We start from the raw sequence: 17500 nt of genomic DNA on the forward strand, positions 1-17500 counted from the left end.
CCTCCCTAGATCCGGTCGACCACGGGTCACTACCCCCGGGCAGGACCGCTACATCCGGGTACGCCACCTTCGGGAACGATTGACTACTGCCACCTCCACAGCCGCAGCAATACCAGGTTTGCGCAGGATATCCGACCAGACCGTACGGAACCGCCTACGTGAGGTAGGAATTCGTGCCAGACGTCCAGTTCGAGGTGTCATCTTAACACCACAACACCGTCGACTCCGACTGCAGTGGTGCCAGATTCATCGACAATGGCCTCAACTGCGATGGAGACAGGTGTGGTTCAGTGACGAGTCCCGATTTCTGCTCCGACGTCATGATGGAAGATGTCGCGTGTATAGGCGTCGTGGTGAACGTTATATGGCAAACTGCGTGCAGGAAGTGGACAGATTCGGCGGGGGTAGTGTCATGGTGTGGGCAGCCATCTCACACACTGGCAGAACTGACCTGGTCCACGTGCAGGGCAACCTGAATGCACAGGGCTACACTGACCAGATCCTCCGGCCACACATCGTTCCAGTTATGGCCAACGCCAACGCAGTGTTCCAACATGACAACGCCAGGCCTCACACAGCACGTCTCACAACGGCTTTCCTACAGAACAACAACATTAATGTCCTTCCTTGGCCATCGATATCACCGGATTTGAACCCAATTGAGCATCTATGGGACGACTTGGACCGACGCCTCCGACAGCCACAGCCCCAGGCCCTGCCCGAGCTGGCAGCAGCCTTGCAGGCCGAGTGGGCCACCATCCCCCGGGACGTCATCCGTACTCTGGTTGCTTCAATGGGCAGGCGGTGCCAGGCAGTTGTCAACACACGCGGAGGCCACACCCGGTATTGACTCCAGATGACCTTGACCTTGGTGGTGTGTCCTATTACTTACTCACAATGGACTAGAGTGAATTGTGAACAATCCTGCAACATTTGGTAATTATCGGACTCACCATTCAATAATTAAATCAATTCTCCAAATGTTACGACAATGTGGTTTTGCGTTTCTTCTTTTGAAGAGTATATATATATATATATATATATATATATATATATATATATATATATATATATATATATACACACTTGATATACATATACATGAAAACAATAAATGATTCTTATTCAAATATTTAGTATTCGCTTTCAAAATAAGTAATTATCGGCGGATCAATCCGAGATAGAATGTGTTTTGTCAACGTTTTCTAATTGTGCTGCTACGTATTCTAATTGTGTTGCTGCGTATTCTAATTGTGCTGCTACGTATTTGAATTGTGTTGCTACGTATTTTAATTGTACTGCTACGTATTTGAATTGTGCTGCTACGTATTTTAATTGCGTTGCTACGTATTCTAATTGTGATGCTACGTATTTTAATTGTACTGCTACGTATTTTAATTGCGTTGCTACGTATTTTAATTTTGTTGCTACGTATTTTAAATGTACTGCTACGTATTTTAATTGTGCTGCTACGTATTTTAATTGCGTTGCTACGTATTCTAATTATTTACATTGGATTGTTTTTAATGGTATTTGAATAGGTATAGGTTTAAAACTTAATAATATGTTTTTTATATGAATTTTAACTGTATTCGTTATGCTGTTACATGCCAATTCATTGGTTTCATTTTGATGCAAACGGATGTTTGCTCAATTTACAGCGATAATTGTTGAACTGCATGAATAAATATAACATTTATACTTTCTGTAACATCACCGACGCCATATAACCGTAAATAAAATGTGTTGAATGCGTCGTTAAATAAAACATTTCCTTCTGTAACATCAAATTACCTCTTATTTTCAATTCTTCATTATTCGCTACCATTCGAAATTAGCCAGTGTTTTGAATTAAACATTTTGAAACAAAAAGCAAATAGCTTCCTGCAAAGAATGTTTACATTAGAACAGCGTCTGACGTCACAGTCACTAGCAGCCAGTGATGTAGATCTTCTTCAGGCCACCAATAAACTTTTATTTTATTTTCACGGAAAAGGGTACAAAAATTGTAATGTTGTAAAACAAGAGACTTTGAAACATAATCAAAGTATTTTATTTAAAATTTGGAAACATAACTGTTAGGCTGGCTATGCCATTCCCAAGATGCTTTGAGGCACCTGCTATTGTCCGACTTCCGGCAGTAGTTTCTACACAATAAAACTAATAGGGCCTAGTTTCTATACCATTTTTGACTGAAAGATATTACAAAAATATAACTTGAAAAGGGTTGCATGATAAAAACAAATATCATGTAACTACATTTTGATACCGTGGTTATTTGGCTCGGTTCGATTACGGTGTAACAGGCTCGCTGAAGCTCGCCTGTTACACCGTTATCAAAACCTCACCAAATAGCCATGATATCAAAACGTAGTAATCTGATATTCTATATATACCGCACGCATGCGACAAGTTGTTTCTTATTACTGGTGCATTTTGGGCCAGTGGCCTTAATACTGAATGAAGCTTGTCTTGTAGTTTGTATTGAACACAACTGACTTTGAAAACTGATAAAATTAGTTTCTTATTTCACTGCGGCTGTTTTCATCATGAACGTGCATCAGTAATTTGATGTCTCTTACCGTCCTGTCAGTGTAATAATATTGAGTGAGCTAAGTTATGACAAACTATGATGAAAGAAAGGAATCTTTATTATTTCTTATTAATTTTTATTTTTAGTCTCACAAAACTGTCATCTGGCCTCAGATTACAGTTATCTTCCCATTTGGTTGTCCGGAAATTTGACCGCGCAAGTAGTCTGCTGTTTGACTGTGATTATTTCATGGCAGACAGTTATGAAGTGGCAACTATTTGACTGAAGTGACAGGGGAGAGCATATAGTTTGTAAACATGTGTAACTTGTTGACATTGAAGACTTGTTTGTGGTAATTCCGGCCCATGCAAAAGTAGTGCTTTTTGTGTAAAATGGGTGTACTCCGGCCTGGTTTAGAGGGTGTGTTTGTTTAAACCAATATGCTGGGAGAAAGAGCTGGACAACAGGGGTTGTCCTTTTCAGGGTATGTGTCCCCCAGGCAGGCAAAGGTACAGACAAAAATCCACGGGCCTGCTGATATCAATAAAAATGTTATAGCCACTAAGGCTATATAGAAACATATAGCGAAATTAATTGTGGTCTGAGGCCATCTGTCGTCCATAAGAGTTGTCTCCCTTACATCATTTCCCCAAATATTCCAACAGTTTAAAATTTTATTTAGTTTTCGTTTGGTTTTTAATGCAATAAAAATCTATATTATATTCGTCTATCAAATCATAATTAATATAGTTTTAACAAAATGCTTCGGGTTACCGAGATTGGTCTTCCAACATGGACTTTAAAACACAATGGCACCCTCTGCAGCCCCACCCCACACATACACACGCACACGCCATATAAACAATTGCTATGATTACATTTTAGCGATATGGTAAAGCGCTCGCCTAGTGCGCGGTCAGTCTAGGATCGATCCCCGTCGTTGGGCCTATTGGGCTATTTCTAGTTCTAGACAGTATACCACGACTGGCATATCAAATGCCATGGTTTGTACTATCCTGTGTGGGATGGACCATATAAAAGATCCCTTTCTGCTAATGGAAATTTGTTTGCAAGTTTCCTATCTAAGACTATATTTCAAAATTACCAAATGTTTAACATCCAATAGCCCATAATTAATAAATCAATGCGCTCTAGTGGTGTCGTTAAATAAAACAAAATAACATTAATCGAGTGAGATCGCTCTAGTTGTAAAAATACTACACAGCCTGAGCCATTAAGCATTCTTGTTTCTGACAGATCGTGTTAAAATTTGTTTTGTTTTAACGACACCACTAGAGCACATTGATTTATTAATCATCGGCTATTGGATGTCAAACATTTGGTAATTTTGACATATAGTCTCAGAGAGGAAACTCCCTACATTGTTTCATTAGTAGCAAGGGATCTTTTGTATGCACCATCTCACAGACAGCATAGCACATACCACGGCCTTTGATATACCAGTCGTGGTGCATTGGTTAGAACGAGAAATAGTTCAATGGACCCACCGACAGGAATCGATCGTAGACCGACCGCGCATCAAGCGAATGCTTTACCACTGGGCTACGTCCCGCCCGACAGATCAGGTTGTAGGACTTAACGTGCACAATCAGAACAAGCTGTTGTAGCGCACGCCTGTCATGGGCGCAGGTGTCGACCCATGCCGGCTCCGTCCAGGGCACGAAACAGATTTGGGTTGAAGGAGGGACCCGCCCGCGCTCGCAGGTGCAAGAGAGCACCAGCAGCCCTACCAGGGTCAGTAGCGGGGGGAGGGGAGGGGGGGGGGGGGGGGAGAGCACTTGTGGTGCTATTGAATTTTGAATGTCCCGTAGGATTAAGTCGAAAATATGACCGGCCTCGGTGGCCATCGGTGGCCATCGGTCTAAATGCTGGTAGGTACTGGGTTCGGATTCCAGTCGAGGCATGGGATTTTTAATCCAGATACCGACTCCAAACCCTGAGTGAGTGCTCCGACCAGTGATCCATAATTGGTTCAACAAAGGCCATGGTTTGTGCTATCCTGCCTATGGGAAGTGCAAATAAAAGATCCCTTGCTGCCAGTCGATAAAGACTAGCCTATGTGGAGACAGCGGATTTCCTCTGAATGACCATATGTTTGACGTCCAATAGCCGATGATAAGATAAAAAAAAATCAATGTGCTCTAGTGGCGTCGTTAAATAAAACAAACTTTACTTTAAGTCGAAAATATTAAGATTGCGCAGTTTCCATGAAGTAATTTTGGCGCATAATTCAGAACGTTTCATCGACAAGAAGCTGTTTGAGTAATTTTGATTTTGTTTGCTAAATTGTAGCTCATACTGGAACCTAATCTATTGGAGACCGTCGTTGTTGGACTCTCGTGATTGCCCCTTAATTTAGCCCTTCAGTGGACTTGATCAGTTGGGTGATCGTTTTTCTGGTTCTGCCCTTAAAAGGGCTTGACCGGTTGTTCGGGGCAACTCGTGGGAGTCTTTCCCGATACTACCCCTGCGCGTGCTGTAACCTCACCGTGGTGCAGGGGTGTAACATTCTCTTTGAGAATGGCCAATACAGCACACACTGAAGTTTAGAGTAAAAGTCGGTATCTCTCTGTGATATTTGTATTTTGCATAGTTCTTTACACTGTTTTTATTTATATCTTGAATTTTTCTGTTGATGTTGATCATCACCTTGTTTGTTTCCATTACCATAGTTTGACACCCAATGGCCGATGTGTTTTTCGTGCTGGGGTATCGTTAAACATTCATTCATTCATTCCTGATACTACGACTGAAGGTTGCATTGTAATGAAACAGAAAGTTATGTCATAGTTCGAGGTGCACCGTCAAATATTTAAAAACAGCTCGGTTCTGATTGGTAGTAATACATGACATGGATTAATTGAGTAAATACTATTATCCATTGCAATTAAAAAAATACATCCTTTATTTGTTATACAGTTGTTGTGCATTATACATAAGAGGTTTGAAACCAGTGCAGAGTACCCCCAAAGAATGGTTCTATGATTTTTCAGCAAAAATGATGGTTGTTTATAAAAACATTCATAAAACCTTCTGAATGGTCATTGACCCTCTACTGTCTTGCAGGTAGATTAAATGTAAAGTGCCGCACTTTTTAATTGGTGTACTGCCTGGAGGCTTATATGGCATTTTATTAGTAAACGTTAACATTATTACATTATTGGCAATAAGAATTGATTATGTACATTGGAACCTGAAGAAGTTATATCTACGAAAGGGAGCTAACCTTATTTTTTATGTACTCCCCCCCCCCCCCCCACCATCACCCCAGCCAAACACACACATTGACCCTGGTATTTAGCAATCTGGATATTTCTCTTCCCAGCCAATGCTCCACAACTGGTGTAACAAAGGCAGTGATAGGCACCGTCCTGTCTTTGGGATGCCGCATATAAAGTGTATATAAAAGATTCCTTGCTGCATTAGGAAACATGTAGCGGGTTTCCTCTGATGACTACGTGTCAGAACTCTCAAATGTTTGATATCCAATAGCCGATGATTAATAAATCAATGTGCTATAGTGGTGTCGTAAAACAACAGAGACCTTTTGCGAATTGCTTTGTTAAGCATTATGCACGAACTATTTGGACGTTTTCGTTGTAGTGTTCTTCACAAGGTAGGCTGAGGTACGACGTATTGCGGGATCGTTCGCCTCGACTGAATTGAGCATTTGGTTCGTCCCAGTGTCCAGCGATTTGTATAACAAAGGTTGTGGTATGTGATGTCCTAACTATGAGAAGGTGCATATAAAAGATCCTTCCCTGTTCCGTAAACTAATATAATATACATGGATGCAAACATGGTGTTGACGCCGCCGTAAGTCAGACGGCTGTGCAAAGGGGAGGTCTGTACTGTGGCGAGCGACGGGGTTTTGGGGTTTTCTGGGGGGTTTGTTTGTTGTTGTTGTTTTGTTTTTTTGTTGTGGGGGGGGGGGGGATCCAGTCATGGATTTGATGAAATGTGGCGACGCTGGAACCCAACTAGCAGATTCACTCGATGTATATGGCACAGACAGAACGTGTGATACTTCCTGATGCTTGCTGATACTTGCTGATGTTGATCATGATTTACATGACAGTATGCATTAACTGAATGAATATTTCTGTGTCCTGTTTACTGTATGCTTTGGTCAGCAAGAACGCTATTTAACCAACTTGAAAAGCGGCTGTGTCTTTGTTTTGTAAACAAATTTGACAGGTAACGGTAGACTTAGTTCCATATTATCGGCATTAATTTACATATGAATGTAATTTACATACTTACGTTATACAAGTTTGAATAATGGTGGTCCGTACGCCTATGCTGTTGTTGAAACTTTTAACATGATCCTATACCACTAAGGTTTCGAGCATGTCTATCCCAAGTCCCGTCTCTGTATGCCAGGGACCCGAATTGGGACAGAAAATTTAAGGGACAATTTTGAATTTTAATCTAAATCCATAAAAAATAAAAGGACCAATTTAAACTTACAAAAAAAAAAAAAAATTTAAGCGCATTCCTAAATGTTATTTACTATATTATATGAGCTCTAGTCTATAATTTAATTTTGGCCGCAAATTGATCGGGCTGTCTAATAAATATATTTTAACATAATTTTACCATATTACTTGCCCTATATCCGGGGGAAGAAAGGTATTAGTGACGTTGGGGGCAAAGCCTTGTTCTCAGGAAGGCCTTGCATAATAATTATTTTAATTTATATTTAATTTATTAAGAGGGTCCTCAATCATATCGGTAACCTTGGCATGGGGGGGGGGATCCCGGCAGAAAATGGGGGGGGGGGAGACCGCCCTCGGACATACCTAACACTCCCTAGGCCTAATCGCCTACGCCTTAGCGCCAAAACCCCTAACTTCCGGTGCCAGCCCCCCCCCCCCCAGACAAGGAACCTGACCTCCCCCCCCCCCCCCCCAGCCTCAGTGCCCTCGAGTCTCGATTTCCCTCTTTTTAAGTTATCCATTGCCACCTTGTCCAAAGTTATAGTATTCTCCCAATTTTAATTCGTCTGGTGAGCCGATCCAGAAGTCCTGTTGAACTCGAGAACATGAAGGTTACATCATTCAAAAGACGCTGTGACCCTTTAATGTATAAAAACCGAACGAGGGGGCAAAGAACAGGAGAACATTCAGTCTCCCCCGTCGGCATAGGAGCAGCGCCTATGTTGTGGGGCGCTGTATTGTGGGGCGGAACGTAGCCCAGTGGTAAAGCGCTCGCCTGATGCGTACTATTTGTAGGATCGATTCCCGTCGGTTGGCCCATTAGACTATTTTTCGTACCAACCAGTGCACTATGGCTGGTATATCAAAGGCCGTGGTATGTACTATGCTGTCTGTGAGATGATGCATATAAATTATCCCTTGCTATTAATGGAAAAATGTAAAGTTTTTTGGGGTGTTTTTTTTTATCTAAGACTATATAACAAAAATTATCAAATGTTTGACATCCAAACGCCGATGATTAATAAATCAATGTGCTCTAGTAGTGTTGTTAAAGAAAATAAACGTTTAGTTGTGTTATTATGGTGGTAATGATTTAGGCTGTACGCTACCATTAATTTTCAATGCATTTCAGTATTATTTGTGTGAAACATATGACAATATTGAAAGGGCTACGAGACTGCTATTGTTAGGAGGTGCATTAGCTCCTTAACGCCCATGCAAAAGGGGCGGGACGTAGCCCAGTGGTAAAGCGTTCGGTTGATGCGCAGTCGGTCCAGGATCGATCCCCGTCGGTGGACCCATTGGGCTATTTCACGTTCCAACCAATGCTCCACAACTGGTGTAACAAAGGCCGTGGTATGTACTATCCTGTCTGTGGGATGATGCATATAAAAGATCCCTTGCTGCTAATCGAAAAGAGTAGCCCATGAAGTGGCGATAGCGGGTTTCCTCTCTCAATATCTGGATGGTCCTTAACCATATGTCTGACGCCATATAACCGTAAATTAAATGTGTTGAGTGCGTCGTTAAATAAAACATTTCCTTCCTTCCTTACCATGCAACATATTAACAGATTGACCACAAACATTTTGAGTTCTTCACCTATACTGCTTGATTGATTGATTAAAAACATATGTATTGCACTGCCTCGTTTTGCTGTTATATAAGTGACAGCAAACCACTTGCAGTTAGTACTCATAGGTTCAGGCACGCTGTCCTGGACACACACCTCCTCTATCTGTCTGTTCAGAACAGTGGGTTAGTGATTAGCGAGAAAGAAGTAACCAGCCTTAATCCGATTGCTTACCCACTGCACCACAGAAGCCGGTGTACAGATACATGTACTTTAAAAACGTTCTGCTGTTGTACAATTTACTGGATTCTCATTAAATGGCTTCTGTCTTGAACACAATCACCGGTGAATCTCGGAGGATGTGCCCAACACAGTCGTGCTTGAACCTTCAGTGGATGTAAGCACGAGTCAAATGGTTGATTGATTCCTTAAATGGCTTCTGTCTTGAACACAATCACCGGTGAATCTCGGAGGATGTGCCCAAAATAGTCGTGCTTGAACCTTCAGTGGATGTAAGCAAGAGTCAAATGGTTGATTGATTCATTAAATGGCTCACTAAAATGAATTCTTCTTCTTTTTAGGAAAAATTGATAACAATAAGACTTAACTAAAACGATTTTATCTCTATTAATTTCAAAATACGTTATTTGTATTGTTTGTAATTGTGAGACTTGATTTTCATTGTGAGGGGATATATTGATGTATATTAGTAAACATTTAACGTGTTAATCAGAACAAGATGCTGTAAAGCATGCTCGATATGGGCACACGTTTTGACCTTCATCAGCCCTTGGGCGTTCGCCTAATCCGCGGTCAGTCTGGGATTGATCCCCGTCGGTGTGCCCATTGGACTATTTCTCGTTCCAGCCAGTGCACCACGATTGGTTTATCAAATGTCGTGGTATGTGCTATCTTGTCTGTGGGATGGAGCATTTAAACAATCCCTTGCTACTAATGGGGGGGGGGGGGGTCTTCTCTGAGGCTGTAAGTAAAAATTACCAAATGTTTGACATCCAATAACCGATGATTAATATATCAATGTGCTCTTGTCGTGTCGTTAAACAAAACAAACTTTTTATCAGCTCTTATGCTCCGCGATTTAATACATTTTCATACTGTTAGCCTAGCATGAACATCAATAAATTCCAAACATTAAAAACAAATTATTATATTATTTAATTATACTTATCAGCTATCTTATATTAGAAAAAAACACGTCAAACCACGCTCCCTTCTCTCACAAATACAAGAAAATAAGGCAATTCCAAACGATTACATTTCTCAAACTGGCAAAAGACTTTTTTCCCGCCAAACTGGTATCAGTGACAAGACAACAAATTGTAAATCAATAATGGATGACAAACGTTGTTCAATTATCCTCCCAGGCCGCCGCCGAGATGGTATTGGAGAAACGGAAGTAGTTATTGTGTCGGTGTTTTATCGGACTCCAACAAATCTACATCATGTCTACGTGGGGCAGACTGCAAGTAGCAGGCGCCAGTGGTGGTCTGCGGCTCTTGTTTGCACAATTCCACTTGTCACACTAATTCTGAACGCCCCGAACACCAGACGCCTCGATCAAACGATATTTTCTCTCCGTTCCACGAACTGGCGTCTATCGGCCTGTTACGCGAGGCTGTGACTCTGGAAACCCATCAAGATCCAGACCATTATTCTCAGCTGATTTAAAAGGCTATCAAAATCAGTCTCTGCTACTTACCCGATTCTCATAATGGTGTCTCCAGGCGTTTGGAGTTAGGAACCAGTTACAGTTGTATATACTAAGATAAAAAAGAAAACCCAACAGTTTAGCAATTTGGTAAATGTGATTAAATAAATGAAAACTTTCAAAGTGATGTAAGCACGAGTCAAATGGTTGATTGATTGATTAAATGGCTCGCTAAAATGAATTATTCTTTTAAAAAATTAATTAAATTACGCCATTTGGAAAAATTGATAATAAGACTTAAATAAAACGATTTTATCTCCATTACTTTCAAAATACGTTATTTGTATTGTTTGTAATTGTGATAATTGATTTTCATTGTGAGGAGATATATCAATGTATATCAGTAAACATTTAACGTGTTAATCAGAACAAGATGCTGTAAAGCATGCCCAACATGGGCACACGTTCTGACCTTCACATGCATCATTTGTCTGTTTAAGTAACAGGAGATTTTCAATATCTAACAAAATATTTATTTCAGCTCTGTTTGTTTTGTTTAACAACATTACTATTAGAGGAAACCAGCAACATTTTCTCAAGGGATCTTTTATATGCACCATTCCACAGACAAGATAGAACATACCTCAGTCGTGGAGCACTGGCTGGAACGAGAAATAGCCCAATGGGACCACCGACGGGGATCGATCCTGGACCGATCGCGCATCAGCGAGTGCTTTACCAATGAGATCCTCAAAATAACAGAAGTTTGTTAGTACAAGAGATTCGATAACAAAAGATAACACTGACTTTAGATGTTTATTTCGGAAACTATCGTTTCCATTGGCATGATACATACAACATATCAACAGGTAATAATCACTGAAAATAGAATACAGATCAATTGGGCTCAACAGTTAATCATAATTTAATTACAGATTTCAAACGAAGCTCTGTAACTTAGGCTATAAAGGACGCCATGCAATAACGACAATGTACGAAACCAACTGAAACTGTTCCATATATTACAGACACAAAATTAGCACTTTGTCGCTGGTCAGATAATCCAATAGTATGATACATGTAAAATATAATAAGTAAAACTATGCTCCCACCAAGAATTAAATAGAGAAAAGAATTGATATTAGTTGAACCGCTTATGTGTGCTTAAAATTGTTCGATTGATGTTGGAAATTAGGAAATTATACTGTCGAAGTCCATATACTGTGAGTGGGATGAACCATTAAATTTCCTCGGATTGCTTTACAAATATATATTCAAATATGTTTAATCCTGTAAAAGTCCCGCAGTAGTAAATTTGCAACCAAATTTCAAGGTGTGGAGAGTATTAGTTCCCAGACCCTCCATTAGTTCTGTGAAATTAAGTCATATTTGCATCTCTTAAAGCCCAGTGTTGCTGACAGACAACAGAAAGCAGACAGCGTTATAAGTCAAGGAATATGTTTTTAGTGAACAGTCATTGAAGTTCAAAATGGCGACACCACTAAACTTGTGTCTCACAGAGTTAATGGAACATGTTCTGACGTCAGGGTCTTATGATGCTAATGCTCATGGGTCGTTTTTACATGGCCCCTGACGATCCTAGTTCGGCAAGGTAGGTGGCGTTCTGCAATCATATCTGAATAGACGTAATGAAATCAATCTACCTTCGGTTTAAATTAAAGGTGCGTTATCATAGATACAAGTGACATACTTCGTTCTTTTACACATGTGCAGGGCTCGAACGTAACGACGATACCGACAGCAATTGTTTTAGCTGCGATATGAATTGCCGTACGTCTGGAGCTTTATCGATGACGACAATTGTTTTAGCTGCATAAAAATTATCGCCGTCGGTTAAAGGGTTAATTTTTTATTATTATTATTATTATTTTATTTTTACAAAAGATAATGGTTTAAAATTGCAGCAGGCAGGTTCTCTGTGTAAAACTAGAACGTAGAAATACATTTCGCATGTCTATATAAGCAGCAACCGAGTCATTATGGGTCAAAAAGATGTATTAACATGTCGGTCACCCTATAAACATTTTGCAAACTTTAAAAACATTTTCTGACATGAAGTTATTAGTTGTAATTTTTACGACTTATGAACATGTTGATCAAGGTATTATTTATATTTCAAAAAGAAAAATCAATAATTTTGGTCATTATGCAACTTTGATACAACTTCTTTAAATCAGACCGAAAATATACAAAATTCTGTACATTCTGTAAACATTGTTGGTTATTTAAACTACAATGCAATGAAATATGTACAATGCCATTCCAACAAAATGAACAAAAAAATATGAGTAATGAGTAAATTTGAGCATAGCAGATGGTGATTTTTGTTTTCCCATCTATGATTAGAAAGTCACTTTTATAACGTCCTATAGTATATGACGTAAAACACATCCTTTCCTATTATTACAGTGATTGTTTTTCTCTCTCAATATAATGAACAAACTATGTTTAGTTAATGTCGTCATGATATGAAAAAAAATACACCAGCTCATGTTAATCTGATTACGATTTTTTAAAGGTGAAAATATTTGTTATCAATATTTTTCAATGTGATAATGATAGTATTTACTGCTATAACTTGTGACGTGAAAGTACATGCTAACACGGGAATTTGGCTTTAATAGCCTCATATCACGTGTAATACTGTGGTAAGTTTATGTCTTATAATAAATAAATTTAATACCAGACTGTTGTTTATAATATTGTATAAACATAATTAACTATTGAGCGTATACACAAATACTGCATATTATCCTCATTTTGTGTCACATTTAAACAAAGTTTATTATTATTATTTTAAATTACGAATACATACAGCCTAGTGACATACTAATATTTTGCAAGACTTAGTCCCCTCGTCTATGAGAGATGAGTGTTTATATAAATTAACATTCGCTTTGTTTAGGCTAATGAAGGTATCGAGGTGAACACATGGTATTGTAATTCCACGGTAAGTACACGGTTGCATTATATCAAAGAAGATAGTTCCGTGTCAAGTGCGAGGCGTACTGCCTGGGTGAGTCGATACTCTACTTTAACTTATACCAGCTGTAATAGTAAACGTTACTACATGTATAATCATTATAGGAATTGATTTGCAACATTCGAACCAATACCAGTGTCGATACGAGAATGTCAGTTATCTCCCTTACGTTATTCTTCTAATGTTGACACCAGTAAGATATACAATCTTGTCAATTGGCCACAGCCCACAATTATTTATGCTATACAGCGTTATTAGTTGCTTCAGTACCTTTATTAATACATGTAGGCCCGTGGATATTTTTTAATACACCTTTGCCTGCCTGGGGGCAACATGTCCTAAAACGGACAAGCCCTGTTGTCAAATCTTTCTCCCAGGATATTGGTGTAAACAAATACACCCACTAAATCCACCCAGTTTAAACTAAAAGCACTACATTCGCATGGGCTGGAATTACCACAAAAAGTCTTTAATACTGACAAGTTACACATGTTTACAAACTACATGTTCTCCCATGGCACATTCAGGTTAATAATTGCCACTACAAAGCTGTCTGCCATAACATAACCACAGTCAAACAACTGACTACTAGTGTTTACGAATTTTGGTCAGCTATATGGGAAGATAACTGTGATCTGTGGCGTTATAACCTACTAATCGCGCTGGTGGACTTTAATCAGTGAAATATATTTTCTTATCTATATTTTAGTATTGCCCAGAACTAAAGAGATTGACCCGTATCGGTACTGTGTCATGCACATTAGCTCTAACCCTCAAACTTAGTACGTAGTTCTTACATTCAGAGGAAATGGTGTGTAAAAACATGAAGAAAAAATATAATAAAACATATGTTACACTTCACATAAAGCAGAGATATGCTTTATTTTATACACATTTTCTTGTAATTTTTACAAAATGTTCGCTGTATATATGAGATACGTAGGAGGTTTGGATTAGGTTGAAGTTGGAGTTAGTATTAACGTTAATACCGAACCAATTAGCGTGATACCTGGTTTTACGAAGCGATCTTAGTGCCAAGATCATTTTAGTGCAGAACTACCTAATACACTTAAGGTGATTTTAGCGCTAAGATCGCGTCGTAAAACGGGACCCAGATCGTAAAAACAGTGCATCTTTGAGTTGGTTTACTAGTATGTTTTGAAAAATAGAAGAAAAAAGTAACGTCTGACACTGCTGTGGTACAAACACTGTTCACAAATACGATATCCTTGTAATTCATTTTACACATAAGAGATTTATCAGTTCCTTCATTATAATACACATACTCAGAAATATTTACACCATGTGTTGGTTGGGACTTTTGTTACAAGAAAGGTAAAGTTTTTAAATAAGATTATTTTAAAAATAATTCCCTGAGAAAACAATTCCACGAGGTATGCCATTTCTGTTCCAAAGATCTCAATGTTTAAGTATATAGATTAAAATATGTTTTATAAGTTTAATAAAATAAAGTGTCATTATGCTTTTTAGTTACATATAATTAATTGGGTGCTTTAAGAGCAATACAGATTAAAAGTAAATGTTTTTTTCATATTTCAGTTGCTGTTCATAGCTCGAAACATTAACAAAATTGAATAACTTTGAATATCTAACAGGTTTAAACCGATATCATCATGACTAGGCTGAGCTTTGGTTAAACAAGAATTAGAAATACATGTAGCTTAAAGAATTTTCTTGTTTTGGTGAAAGTGCTAATTGCATTAACAACTAACAACGCGCTTACTAAATATATTCAAGTTTGTTTGTGTGTGTGTGTGTGTGTGTGTGTGTGTGTGTGTGTGTGTGTGTTTCCGTGTGCGTGTTTGATATCTTTCTTGTAACAAAAGTCATCGCCTATATTCACTGACATAATTATTAAGTAAACAGACGTGCTTTCCTTCAACACAAAAGATAATATTATTAACACTACCATGTATGTACAATTTGTATATCACCTCATTCTGCTTGCTCCCTCCCTCCCTCACACACACACACACACACACACACACACACACACACACACACACACACACACACACACACACACACACACACACACACACACACACACACACACACACACACACACTCACTCACTCACTCACTCTCTCTCTCTCTCTCTCTCTCTCTCTCTCTCTCTCTCTCTCTCTCTCTCTCTCTCTCTCTCTCTCTCTCTCTCTCTCTCTCTCTCTCTCTCTCTCTCACACACACACACACATACATCATGTAAATAGTTTATAGCACTTTTTCACAACAGCACATGACTCAGCCTCGATGACACAACCTCAGACTTGTAAAAACAATTTAGTCTCGCTCCCTGAAGACGATCGTTCGCTGTCCGTGCAGCGGTTCACTCTACCGCAACTGCTACACGTCGTAACGGGTTTCTTCCCGTTACATTGTTTCTGTAATGCTGGGAGGTGTTCGTGGTAATGGTATCCCTGAAAATTGTCGTTTCTCCGCCTCAGCAGATACATGGCGAATATTATGAGAGCTAACAAGACACACACGCCCGCCACGGGCACGGCAATGTAAATTGGGTTGATTATTTTAGCCCCCTCCGACTTCGCTCGGTATGAGGGAATATCTTCCGTGTACGGACATTTGGTTTTATCTCCGTCTTTTTCGAATTCTGCTTTTGGTGTCACCGGATCCACAGGAACTGAAAGAAGACAATGGTTTGACGTGGTAGAGTAAAGGTATATAAAGATCACTGTGACATTTGTATCCACAAACCACTACCTCGCCCATTACCGACCCCGGTCGGACTGGCTTGTACCTGCCAGTAGGGGCGACCTCTCCTACCCCTTCCCCTTTCTGTCATGGACGGAAGAGTTGACAGGTGTGTGCTACAACAGCTTGTTCTGAACGTGCACGTAAAGCCCTAACTCACGCACTCGGTTTTTATCCAGGACTGTACCGACCATAAATTAACTACCGGTAAACTAACTGTCTCCTGTTTCATTTCATTTCAACTTATTTTCGTGCTTATAGCCAATTAAGGTTCAAGCACGCTGTCCTGAGCACACACCTCAGCTATCTGGGTTGTCTGTCCAGGACAGTGGGTTAGTTGTTAGTAGTTCGTCAGAGAGAAGAGGGTGTAGTGGCCTTACACCTACCCATTGAGCCCTTAAGAACTCGCTCTGGGTTGGTGCCGGTACTGGGCTGCGAACTATGTACCTATCAGCCTGTAGTCCGATGGCTTAACCATTGCGCCACCGAGGCCGATTCTTTCCTGTTTCGTGTTAGTTGCGAAGATGGGGGGGGGGGGGGGGGGGGGGGTATTTTTATTTTTTAGTTTCGTTTCTATTTCTTTAAAATGACACAGTATCAAAGACATTACTTATGCATATATTAGTTACAGCATTAAATACACTGTCGTGAATTTGCCGCTACTGAAACATGTTTTCTACTAGTAGAGCCTTTTTAACGACCACTATTATATATGCAATATATTTTCTTGTTTACAATGTCTGTGTATTCTTTGTGTTCCTGGTGGTTCTAGTATTTGTAGTAGTCCAAATTAGATTATCTCCCAATAATTTTGTACGTACGAAAACAAAATATATTGGGGAAATTAAAGGAAAGACAAGGACGATCAGAAACACACTGGTTGTAGAGACACTGACGCCGGGTAATCTAAACACGGACATGTATTTAAAGAGCAAATTTAGTCGTTAAAAACGTCTTATCTAACAATGGCGTAAAACTCGGGGAAGTCCCTTTTAAAAGTACCGTTATAACGCGAAGAAACGAAGTACGCAAACACTGTTTGACGGTATATACATCAGACTAGGATAAAACCAAACGCTAGAGGGCTTTCTAAAAAAGGTACTTAAAAGTGTTTTGTAACATGAAAACAAAAAGAAAGATGCTCAACGGGAACACCCCATCGTGCTCACCTGACTGTATGGGTAAGGTGGGTAAAACGTTTCTGTTACAGAAGTTACTGTCCTTGCAGCAGTACATGCTGGGCCAGGGGGCGTTCAGGTTCTTTGGTTTTCGGTTTTCACACAGGAGTGGAGTTCGGTCGTTGATGCAGCCTCGCGTGAACATATCCTTGAAGAACTCCACGTAACAGTATTGTTCTGCATTGCACGTGGTCTTTCCCTCCATCTGGCAGTCTTGGGTGTTGCACTGGCATTTCAGAGTTCCTGTAATTAAAATACTAATTATTAAAAATATGAAATATCCGATCAAAAAGGGCCACTGCTAGTTTGAGTAATTAAAATACTAGTTATTAAAAATATAAAATGTTAGA

The 17500-nt window shown here is 39.6% G+C and overlaps 1 protein-coding gene across 1 annotated transcript in view; it reads right to left on the minus strand.

The window, feature by feature from the left end:
* Window positions 1-15339: 15339 nt before the first annotated feature.
* The window catches only part of LOC121381050, a 34541-nt gene continuing 32380 nt past the window's right edge, over window positions 15340-17500 (minus strand). The window contains exons 2-3 of the mRNA XM_041510132.1: window positions 17142-17393; window positions 15340-15901 (exon numbers count right to left, since the gene is read on the minus strand). Coding sequence (XP_041366066.1) covers window positions 15525-15901; window positions 17142-17393 — 629 coding nt within the window. The 3' untranslated portion in view covers window positions 15340-15524. The remainder of the gene's footprint in view (window positions 15902-17141; window positions 17394-17500) is intronic.

Source organism: Gigantopelta aegis, chromosome 9, assembly GCF_016097555.1.
Source record: "Gigantopelta aegis isolate Gae_Host chromosome 9, Gae_host_genome, whole genome shotgun sequence".
NCBI lineage: Eukaryota > Metazoa > Mollusca > Gastropoda > Neomphalida > Peltospiridae > Gigantopelta > Gigantopelta aegis.